Here is a 12,385-nt window from a genome sequence, read left to right on the forward strand (position 1 = left end):
GAAAAGTGAAAGTTTGACTTCTTCTCTGCCAATTCTGATGCCTTTTATTTCCTTTTGTTGTCTGATTGCTGATGCTAGGACTTCCAGCACTATGTTAAACAGCAGTGGTGAGAGTGGACACCCCTGTTGTGTTCCTGATCTTAGGGTAAACTGTTAAGTTTACAGGCATACAGCCATTCTTGGCCCTAGAGACACTGCTGAGTCAATGCAGACACCACAAGAATGGGTCCTCCTCCAGCCCCCTAAAAGTCCATGCTCTCCCCACCCCCAAGGGTGTCCTCCCCCAGTCCCCTGAAAGTCCACGCTCTCCCCACCCCACCCCCACTTGATTCAGAAGGAGAGGAGGCTGAGCAGGATCACAGCGTGCCCAGGGCCACAGAAGTCGGAGGTGCTGGAACAGGACCCAAAGCCCCCTCCCACCATACCTTCCTCCAGGCCCATCCATTACACTGCTGAACCCCAGTGCCTATTATTTTTAAAGTGGGAATTACAGCTACCTCACTGAGTTGTTCTTGTGAGATTTAAGTGACATGAAATATACCAAGCATCCACAAAGTCTGCTAATCAGCAAATGCTCACAAATTATCAAAACTATAAAGACAAATAAGGAAAGGTACAAAATGTTGCTCTACAAACAAAGAGCTGATAACATGAAATCAAATATTGTCTTTTTACATGTTAGAAACTAAGCAAAGGCTTAAACTCAGTTAATCTGGTCAATGCCACCCTAATGGTAAGACCTAATTCATGTGATGCATGGATTATGTACTTAACAGACCCAATTACTGCCTTCAAGTGCAAATGTACTTGCTGAAAATGGCTGCAGGGATCCCTCGTCCAGCCTTCATGGACTTCATGGACACAGACACTGAAGTTCAGAGCAAGTATAGAGCTTGCCCTTCGGTGTTTACTGGCTGGTGGATAGCCAAGTGACCCCAGGCCTGGTGTGCCTCTCCCGCGAATTTTCATCTACCATCTTCTCACTATCAAGAATACATTTTTTTAAGGTCCCATTAAACAACCCTTGTGGCAAAGCAGGTTCAGGGCTAGCCTTGCTGGACAGTGCCAGCGGACATCTCTTTGACAGTCAGCTCTGCTGTGAGCCTGTCTTGCTGCACTAAAGGGCCCAGTGAGCACGAGGAGCCTGCCCGGAAGTCAACAGGACGATAACATCTAGCCAGAAGACTCAGCTGAAAAGGCGTAATTCATGTTATTTCACTGTTGGCCTAAGCAGCATCCTGCAGGTTGAGTATTCTAAGCTAATACTGCTGCCTAAAATCATACCTTCCAAAATGTCTTATCAAGCATGGCAAATGGTACATGCTTGCAACAAAAGTCAAGGCCTTTAGATATAAGACCAAACTGTTTAAAATCTTAAATAAGGGTGTACAAACCCACGATTGACTATTTCTCGGGCTACGAGACACTAGGGCTACATGAGATCAAATGTAACTTTGCAAAAGACTCATCTAAAACATATGTTACTGTAAGGACTAAGGACGCAGGTCTGATTCAGCCTTCCCCTGTACTTAAAGGGGAAGGCGCCGGCATCTCCGCATGAAAGGGCGCACATTAAGGAGGGACAACTCCTGCGGCACCCAATCGGGAGAGGCCGGCTGACACCTTTGACCTTTCTAGGGGCGGGCTTAGTCACGCCCTACGTAAGGGTCCTAGGCCCACTCTGATTGGTCAATACTCTGAATGTTGTGATTGGCTCCCACAACTGCCAATATTGATGGGGGGGGTAGGGATTGGAGCGCTGTGCCTGTGTCATCATTTCCTGTAACTCCCCTTCCCAAACTCATAAAAGCCCTACCCTGCCTTTGTTCAGGGCTCTCTCTCCATGTGGCCAGCGGGTTGGTGGAGTCTGTGAGCCCGAGCTTAAGCCCGTAATAAAGCCCTTTGCTTTTGCAGGCGTGCCTCGGTCTCCCTAGTAGTCTCTGGTGCTTGTTTTGGGGCGATATTACGAACTTGGGCATAACATTACCATTCACCATTAATGTATGAGCCTGCTCAGACTTCGGACTAATGATGTTCAGGTCTGATTTGTGTCCCTTACACAGGGTAGGTTGTAGCTGACGGTCCCCAGTCCTGCATTGCTAGCGACCGCCTTCACAGATAAAATGTTCTTCCAATTACTGCCATCTCTTAAAACTTGAGTAAGTGTAAGGATGCAGGTCCGATTCAGCCTTCCCCTGTACTTAAAGGGGAAGGCACTGGCTTCTCCATATGAAAGGGCGCACATTAAGGAGGGACAACTCCTGCGGCGCCCAATCGGGAGAGGCCGGCTGATACCTTTGACCTTTCTAGGGGCAGGCCTAGTCATGCCCTACGTGGGGGTCCTGGGCCCACTCTGGTTAATACGCCAAATGTTGTGATTGGCTCCCACAACTGCCAGTATTAATGGGGGGGTAGGGATTGGATCACTGTACTTGTGTCATCATTTCCTGTAACTCCCCTTCCCAAACTCATAAAAGCCCTGCCCTGCCTTTGTTCAGGGCTCTCTCACCATGTGGCCAGCAGGTCAGTGGAGTCTGTGAGCCCGAGCTTAAGCCCATAATAAAGCCCTTTGCTTCTGCAGGCGTGACTTGGTCTCCCTGGTAGTTTCTGGTCTTTTTTTGGGGGCGATATTACAAAAGGAAAGGCTAAGAGGCTGGAAGCATCAGTGATTAAGTGACCTCCAAATTTGTAGGGATTTTAGAAGAAGCACAGTCTTTATTTTATTTTTATTGTTTCACCAGGAAACAACCTTTAAAAATATCAATTACAATTTAATTAAAGTTCAAAGTTCAATGTGTTATCATACAATTCTGCAGATATAGTGTAACACTTTAATCTGAAGCATGAAATTTTGAATTACATGAGTCAGTTAAACAAGCAATAGTGTTCTGACCATGGTTGTTGTGATCCACTCCCTGTCCTGCATTAGGCTCCTCACAGCTTCCCTGTAACAGGGGGGGAATGGCCTAGTGGAGGGGCACAGCGGAGACTGCTGGCTTGGGAGACAGGCAATGCATTCCGGTCCCAGAACCATGAAGAGTTATCTGTTTGGGGAAACTAGAGTTCGGCTTTCCACTGGCTACAACGGACTAACGCAAATTTAGATGATGTGGTTTGGTTCCTTCTCAGATGCAGTGCTTCCCGTAGAGTAACAGATACTTAATCCACATATTCAAAATATAGGAAATCAGCTTAATCAACCATGGAAGAACTTCCTCACAGGTGCTCTCATTTCTTCCCCACGGCCCGCGATCTAGCTTGAACACTTGATCAACTGCGAGAGTCACGTCCCGCTACAATTTAACTTTTCTTTTAAAAACAATGAACAAAGAAACAGTGTGATAGAATGACCGGCTCTCTAGTCCATGGGACCCTCCTGATCCGTTCTTGTCAACTCTTGCTTCTGTATTTAATGAGAAAGTTCCGCCCCCAGCCCACTCCAACAAAGCTTACTAAATGTTTTTTTAGGCAATTCATGGGCAGGCGTTTATTGATGATGATGTTTCTCAGCAATAGAGGTACCATATGCACTGCAACAGTCAATGCTTTCTGAATTACATTAAACAACTGAGCGTGTTTTCACCACAATGGTGAACATATGTGTTAAAGTTTTTAATAAATTTTTTAATGTTTATTTATTTTTGAGAGAGAGACAGAGAGAGACAGAGAGACAGTGTGAGCAGGGGAGGGTCAGAGAGAGAGGGAGACAGAATTCGAAGACAGGTTCCAGGTGCTGAGCTAGCTGTTGGCACAGAGCCTGACGTGGGGCTCCAACCCACGAACTGTGAGATCATGACCTGAGCCAAAGTCGGACACTTAACTGACTGAGCCACCCAGGTGCCCCTGTGTTGAACTTTTATAGAGCGAAGAAGAGAAATTAATTCAAACAGCTAGAACGCAAGACCTCACAGGACAGACCACTGCCGGATGAAATCAGGCAGTGGCAGCAAGGTGCTGGGGAGGCCCCATGAACTCATTGCAGCACCTGGCCCGGTACCCTACAGAACCCTTCCCTGCTCACCCTTGTCTGTAATTGTCACACAGCTTTGCAAAAGCTTTGCTTTCATGGCACACTCATCAGTCTCTTCAGCAGCAGCCACGACTTCCCCCAACGTCCCAACAAGCCAGCTGGCGCCATGCCCATTTTCCTGATACATGATGATTTTCCGTGGCTGCCATTTGCAAGAAGACTGGCCCTGGAAAGTACTAGGACTTGTGGCCTGCGTGATGAACAGAACTGCCCCTTTGCTCTTCAACAAAGACCCTAACCCAACATATGCACGAGTATGCATGCTGGGCTCTGAAGCAGTCACACAGCTGAGGCATGCTCAGTGATGTTACCCTGTCCAGTCTCTTTCACCATCTGCTTCCAGAATTGCCTTCAAAAACACCCAAGAAAAATGGCAGAAAAACCGAGCTGGAAGAAAGCTTAGCAATCACTGCAGTAAACTCCCCTCACTGTTACACCCGTCCCACAGCCTCTGAGGGTCTCTCAGCCTCAATACTGGGTCTGGAGGAGAGCCCTCAGCATCTGTAAGGAGCCCATGCCAGATGCTCAACTACTTTCAGATCCAAAGGTCTTATGACTTTGTATCTGACTTCATGTTTATGGTCCAAGATGACATACTTTGGTGGACTAGAAGAAACCTCGCCAGATTTGGTGTGTTAATATCAGCTCTATGCAGACATCAAGATAAAAGATGTAAGATCGGCAGCCAAGGAGTAAATTCAATATAATGTGCTCTAACTGCCAAGCCGCTCTAGGCCATAGTGGCATGCATGAGCTGCCCGCACAGCCTCCCCTGAAAAGAGTACGTGCAGATTTCCCCATCAAAGTGCCGGTGTTTTACATCCAGCCGGCTCTCTCTACTCCAGGACCCACGTTCTTTCCATCACACCGCCCACTTCACTTCTTAGCTACTACGAAAATATTTTTGGGTTTGAGCAACAGCAAAGAAACAGGAAATGAACAAGATCTAAACTTTCAAAGTTCAAGTCTTATTTTGATACTGACATAACCCCAGGCAAGAACTTGGCTGGTGTGAGCCTCAGTTTCCTCTTCAGGCTAAAACCTGCCTTCTAGAGAGCCGTCGGGAGCATTAAGAGTCTGTCTACACAACACCTGCTTAGTTCTGGCAGATCCTAGCTAGTGCTGAAGCTCAGTCCTCTTTGCTTCGGATTACCTGCAACCCACTCAAGATGCACGTAGTGTGAGGTCAAGAACCTCACTGATTTGTGCAGGATTGGTTCACACCTACCACCCAAGCACAGACTGTGGCTGGGGACAAAGTAAGGAGGGGGGAGAAAATAAAGCAAAAAACACTTTTCAGAGGATTGAAGCTTACATTTGAAGGTTCGCTCTTGAAAATTCCAGACGTTATGCCGAAAACGACCATCAAGGAATAATCTAACGCCCTGGGTGGGGTTATCATGAAGCCTCTAGAAAGTAAAAAGCACTAACTCCACTTTGAAAAAGTAAACATATTTTGCATATACATATGTATGTATGTTAGAGTATCTTGGTTTGTTTGTTTTTTCAAAGACATCATACTTATGTGTGATGTGAGTCACTTCAGAGCCAAGACAAAGTAAGATGACCAGGCCTATTCCTTCTAAAAAACGGCAAGCCAACCTTGCAGCTTCTGGTTTTCCTTCTCCATCCTGAGCAGCAGGATCTGTTGCAGAATGGCCTTTTGCCACAGCTCTCGAAGCTCGCGGGACGTCCTTTTCCGTTCCTCTGGGGCCGGGCCAACGGGCCCATCTTCACAAACCGGTTCTAAAGGAGAGCGGGGCGGGAGCTCTCCCAGCTCGGAGTAATCTGGGGACGGAAGAGAACAGTTTAGAATGGTAAAATTTATACTTACACATCGTGTCAGATTAGAAAATTTCTGCTCGCTCGCATATTATGAAATGATTATCACCAAATTTAAAATTCACGTTTTAAAAGGCACTGAAATAAATTAGGTGTGAGCCACAACCATCAAATTAGACATCAAATGCTGGGTGAAAGTTGTAGGAGCTGAAGAAAAGTGCAAAGATACCTCTATTTTCTTCTGAGTTAGGCCTGTTTTACTGGTAACAACAAATGCTCTAGAGAGCTCACGCCATACCAGACCGTTTTGAGGGCTTTATGGATACTAGTTTATCTAACACTCAACCACCCTCACATGGAGCTACTGTAATTACCCTGTTTTAAAGAAAAGCACACTGACGCACAGGCAGTTTAACAGAAAGCAAACGAGGGCACATTTGACACTTGCCAAATGTCACACAGCTAGGAAGCAGAAAGCCAGGATTGGGGGCCTGAGGAGTCTGGCCTCCGTGTGCATTCTTAACCACTGTGTTACAAGGCTAGGTATTTTGGAAGAAGATGAAAGCATATTTAATAGCCAATAATAACAGTGACCATTAACGGATCCTCTCCCAAGTGCTGGGCACCATGCCAGGAGTTTTATACAGACAGACTCACTGAATCCTGATGACAGCTCCAGAAGGTAGGGATTAGCCTGAAGAGAAAACTATGGCTCAGGGAAGCAAAGTAACTTGCCCAGGGAGAGACCGTGCATAAACAGGTGTGTTGGGATCTCAACCAATGTCTGCCTGGTTTGGAAGGCATTCATGCTCTCTGCTAGATAGCCCCGCAACTCAAGGTTCCTATGTCGTCAGTTTCCAAATTTCTACTTATTAGTTGAAATCTCTTCACATTTCATGAATGTGCATCTCTGTCAACGGCAGACCCCACTGCTACACGACGTTGCTGTAATTCGCAGACTCCTTGCAGACAAGCAGGAGGACATCCGCCCGCTCAGTCTGAAACTCGCCGTGAAGAGCGAAAGCTCCTGTGTGAGTGGACCTCACCTGAGGCAATGCTTTCTTGGGAACTTCGGTCTACGCTGAGCCTAAATAAAACCACGCTCTTAACACAAGCCGTGAGAAGCCGTTTAGACAACTTGAACCTCACAACCACCCAGATCACAACATTCAGTCTCTTCCGGTGTCCCAGTGCTCCAGCACAGTTCCACGTGACGATTAATTCCCAGAGCAGCCGTCAGCATTGACTGCTCATTGTCTTTAGCTAAAGTTGGGTTTGATTTACTGCTATGAAATCTATGAAATAAAACATAAGATACAAAGCGTTTCATTTCCTAAAGTCACTTGTCCATCTTAACTCTTCTTAAAGTTACTGGATTAAAACAATTTATGATAGGCATTAAGAATGTTCTGTGATCTCTGTAAGCATTTAAATGCTTATCATCACACTTCTGTTTATTTCATCATGATCCTGTTAAACGAACGAATAAACTAAAATTCTTCTCCTGGAGGTAGTCTGTGCACCTTTGTTACAGAAGGGTGCTCACCTATAATGCTCAATATAGAAGCAGGAATCACACTATCTGTACAGTATGATCTCAATCTTACAAATATTATGAGAAGCAGGACAGGTCAGTGATTAAAAGGTCAGGTTCTGGAGCCAAGCTGTCTGGGTTTTAATCAAGAGTCCACATTTTTTGATTTCATGATCTTCAAGCTGCTTAACCTCTTTATGCCTCAGTTTCCCAATCTGCCAGGCAGGAGTAATAGTACCTCCCTCACAGAAGTGTTACAGGGATTGAGTTAATACAGATCACACACACTACCTGAAACAGGGTCGAACACTAAGTAAGAAGACAGTGAATATCTCTTATTGTTTGCTATTACATGGTCACTAAGGGCACACAAAAAAATACTGAAAGGAAACATGTCAAGATTTAGCCACTCAACTGTAGCCTGAAGAAAGCAAGACAAGGCCCCCTTGGCCAGGAGGGTGTCCCTACCATCTGGCACAGTCCCTGACCCCCAGCAGGTGCCTGGCATACAGCTGGTGACTAACAGAAGAACAGGTGGGTGCAAGGTTTGGGTGTGCTTGCTGTTTTTCTTTGTATTTCCTACATCTGTGACAATGAATGTAATTTTTACAAGTAAAAAGCTGAGGGAAAATAATGTAAATCTGTTCTGAGTAAATTGGAGACTGAAAAATGTTCTGTAAAACACTTAGAAAACAAACCAATCCCCCAACACCTGTGTTAGCATTAGTCGTTCCTGACTACAACATAGCTTCAGTCCAGCCTTCTTTCAGAAGGAATTCTAGTCAGTGCTCTTGAGCTCTTTTCCTCCCTTTTTTTCTTTTACTATCTTGGCTGCTGAAACTCTGCTGGACAATGCGGGGGCGAGTCAAGTTCTGCTTCATCTCATCCTGAAGGATTTACACTCCCACCGGCTGGCAAGGCTGTTTCCAAAAGGTGACTGCTGGGAGATGGCCTCCCTGCGGGGTGGGGGGTGGGGGGCAGGGGTGGGACAGAAGGGGCAGGGACAGGGGTAGCCTCGCCGCTGCATATGATTTCACGTGCGCAGAAGGCAGCCAGGGACCCACCCGCGTGATGGAGCACGAGGAGCAGTCAGTCTGGAAATTCTCTCCCAGCCTCAAACCCCACTCATCAGTCCAGGGCTCATTCACCAGCCTCCTTTCTCCAACCTCCCCTCCCCTCCTCACCGCCTGTCTCCTCTGGAGCGTCTTGCACAGTCCTACGTACTTCCCTGCAGGGCGATGAACAGAGACTCGCCCAGACTGGGCTGATGGAACACGTCTGGGAGTTCAGGCCTGTTGGTCCCGGATCCATCAGTCGCTGCCAGTGGGGTTGCTGACAAAAACCAGAGCCTCACGAAGCTCCAGTGTTTGCTGTTTTCTTATTCCAAAGAAGTAGATCTGCAAGGAGTGCAGGCACTGTCTGGCGGTGATGACACACACTGCCTCCCTAATGTTCTCGCCTTTAGCTTAGTTTTTATTATCAGTTGCAGCTCAGCTTGTTAAGCATTTACCGCGAGTCCTCGACGCAAATAAGTACGTCTGGTTCTCACGACCACCTCATGAACCAGGAGACACTGTCATCCCCATTTTACAGCCCAAATAACTAAGGTGCAGTGAGGTTTTGGAACCTGGGCAAGGTCACACGGCTCATAAGAGTCAGGGCCACGATGCGAAGTACAAAATGCTCACCCCGGGATTTTCTAACTTCTAGATGCGCAAGTATCACATGGGCTCTTGCTAAAACCCGGATTTTGATTCAGCAGACGTTTGGAGAGGCGGAGAGTCTGCATTTCTAGCCAGTTCCCGGGCGAGGCCACCCCCAGCGGCTCTCAGAGCCCGGTCGGCACACCGCAGCTCTACCCCGGGCACCCCCTCACGCGGCCCTCTGCACTGGGCACATCAGCTCCTGGCCCTTCGCTGCCACCACTTGCAGCTGGGGCTCCGTGCAGGCACCGTGGTCGTCGGCTGCCTGAATCGAGGCGTTCACACACGGCCAGAGTTCGTCCTGACCTCAGCCGGGTGCCGAGGCCAAGCGCAGAATACAAAGAAAAATGACCAGTCCTAGTGTTAATTTCACCTCTGAATTCACGAAATAAAAGGTAATCCACTGTAAAGGTCACCAAACAAACCTAAGGGCTGACAGCAGGGTTTTCTCAACCTCAGCAAGACTGACATTTTGGGCTGGATAATTCTTTGTCACAGGGGGCTGTTTTGTGCATTTTAGAGGATTTAGCAGGTTCCCGAGGCTCTACCCACCACAGGACAGAAGTTTCTGCCCACCCCAGGAGTGCCCATCAAAAACACTCCGACATTGCCAAGTATCACCTGGCGGGAAGAGGCAGAACAGAATCTCCCCTACCAAGAACCCCATGCAGAATACAACTCCCCATCACTGAATCCCCTCCTAAACCCTGGGGATGGGTAAAAATATATTCCCCCTCACCCAAATTCATGTTATGTAGCAACAATTACTGATGCTATAGCTTATAATTAACAATTTTTAAATATATCATCCTTTGCTCTAAATCTGGTCTGGCTAAATTAATCCAAGTGGGCTGTTTCCTCATTGATGCGAAAAGATCCAGATTTGGGTCAAGGGCATAGCTTTCTAACAGTCTTCTTTCGTGGGTATGTGTGTACGTGTGCTTGGGGTACAGTCGTGTGAGATGTGTATTCACACGCGTGGGGTTGAGTGGAGTGACAGGGTCAGGGCGGGAACATTAAGATGCTGGACGACTGTCAGCTGAGTCTTATTCTAATAATAAATATGTGCATTGTTTAAGTTTATTTAGTTTCAGAGAAAGAGAGGGGGGGAGAGAGACTCCCAAGGGATGTACTCGGGATAGGATGTGCTAGACAGTCTGAGAGAGGTTCCTCTGATGTTTCTAATGTTCTTCAGAACAACACCGGGGTTGGGCCTCCTTCCCCGACCAGAAGAGGACAGCAGAGGCGGGGCCGAGGCTCTCGCACCCCCAGCCCAGTCTGGGGTCCCTCTTTGTAAGAGATTCGCCCCTGACTGCCCCACTGTGGATCCGGCAGGCACTGACAGACAGACAGACTGATGAAGTCTGCAAAGGGCCGCGATACCACGCCAGCGAAGGACTACACTTTACTATTCCGACATGTCCTGTAATGACAGGACGTAGCACGCTTAAATCAGAGACATTTTCAGAAACAATAGGTTTCGACGGGTTCTGAGAATTTTAAAACCTGCTGCGATGGGGGCCTGGAGAGACCGTCGCCTCCACTAAAATCCTTGCTGAGACGTCCTCAACTGTCATAAATGCAGTTTACGTTGGTGGGTCAGTATTTAGCTGCCACATTCTTTACTCTCTCTCTGCACACAGCTGTGTGCACGCCCAGTATGAACACAGCCGAGGCCATGACGGGGCCGGGGAGAAAGGACCACGCACGCACGCGGCCTAGGGCCACCCAGCTCCTGACCGGGAAAAGTGCGGGAGGCAGGGCTCCTCACTGGCACTTTCAGAAGACGTGCTGTCGGGCCTGAGCCGCAGCTCTCCTCCTTTTATGGACATACCAGTAAATCACACGTTAAGTGCCTCGTACGACAGGCGAGCTCCAGAGGGAACATGGAGAGACAGCCCTTTTCCCCAGCATTCTGGGTTTCTCTGTTACCCCACCAACATGGCACTTCATAATTCTCTCAACACTCCTGATCTCCCTCGCCAAAAGAAAAAGAAGTGTTTACAGTTCCAGTTTTTCCGAAACCTCGGTGTCAACAACATGAATAGGTCTTGGATATGAGAACTAAAACCGAACTCGAAGCCTCTGGAGAGAAGTTAAAACAGGGATGAGCGTCTGCAGCGTCTGTTGTTACCAACAGCTGAAGACAATCTCTCTTAAAAAACAAAGTAAAAGAACCGTGCAGGTTTGAGAAAGGAGCAGGCGGTCCTCCCTGAGTGCCGCCTCCCCTCCCCTCGGCAGGAGGCAGCCGCCAGGGGGCAGAGGCCTCAGTGTCCCCGCTCTGCCCGGTGCGGGCAAACAGCAGGTGCACCCGGCACAGTCACCGAACAAAACAAGTCGCTGGCCCAAGGCTGCTCGAAACCCTACCGGGACATCTTTGGATGTTTTATGGAAAATAATAATATAATAATGATGAAGACTTCGTTGTTTTCTCCAGTCACATTATATAAAAAGGACTAGCAGTAGGGAAACAGGATTTTTAAAAAAGATAACATTTGGTGAAAAGAAACATTTCTAAGGTTTTTTTGCCACATGGTTCTAGAGGTCCAGATATGAACGGGACACAGTCCCTCAAGTTCCAACAGGGTGACTGGGAGAAGTACATGACTGCTAGGAAAGACAGAGGAAGCGTTCTAGAAATGCAGCAAAGGAAATGACTCTCCCTGGTTTGTCAGGGCAGGAGCGTGAGCCCGGGGGCACATGCCTGAGAGGCAAATCCCAGCTCCGCCGCTAACCTCGCTGCTCAACCTCAAACATGGTCTGACGCTCGCCACCTGTTTCCTCACCTGCAAACCTGCATGATGGTGTCTCTCTCCGGAGTTATGTGGGCATTAAGGAGGCACATATGCCTGGCACATAGCAAGTAGTCCATAAAATAGAACCCACATTCTTCTTCCCACCATCACTGGGATCAGGTTTCTGGAAGCAGTGGTGGTTCTCGAAGGATAGGGAAAGCCACACAGATGGAAATGATGGGAGCCACTTTGGGCAAACGGGGTGGCGGAAACAAGGTGTACAGGTGACCCGCGATTACTCAACCAATGACCCATTTCGGCCAATGAGCAGATGGCGTGTATGTGAAAACAAGACAAGACTGGTTGAGCCTGGATCACAGAGAGTGTTGAATGGTTAATGTATTAATCAGTAAGGAACTGGGAATCATGAAAGATCTGAGGTTTTTCCAGTTTTAAGGACAATGCATTTCATGCATGCATTCTTCAGCAGGGGAAGGGACCACGGCCATCAGGGAACGCACAGCTTAGTGGGTCAGACAAACGAAGGGCTACTGTAAAACCACGTGGAAATCGCTGGGGCCCGGGGAGCTCTGAAGACCCA

The 12,385-nt window shown here is 47.8% G+C and overlaps 1 protein-coding gene across 6 annotated transcripts in view; it reads right to left on the reverse strand.

Moving 5' to 3' along the window:
* The window catches only part of TBC1D1 (TBC1 domain family member 1), a 230,817-nt gene that overhangs the window by 41,342 nt on the left and 177,090 nt on the right, over positions 1 to 12,385 (reverse strand). For 5 of the 6 annotated variants that reach the window (XM_029947437.1, XM_029947433.1, XM_029947446.1 and 2 more), the window contains one exon: positions 5,633 to 5,818. In XM_029947437.1, the coding sequence (XP_029803297.1) occupies positions 5,633 to 5,818 (186 nt within the window). Of the gene's footprint in view, positions 1 to 5,632; positions 5,819 to 8,530; positions 8,673 to 12,385 lie in introns of those variants that run through there. The other variant, XM_029947465.1, reaches the window with a different exon arrangement.

Source organism: Suricata suricatta, chromosome 1, assembly GCF_006229205.1.
Source record: "Suricata suricatta isolate VVHF042 chromosome 1, meerkat_22Aug2017_6uvM2_HiC, whole genome shotgun sequence".
NCBI lineage: Eukaryota > Metazoa > Chordata > Mammalia > Carnivora > Herpestidae > Suricata > Suricata suricatta.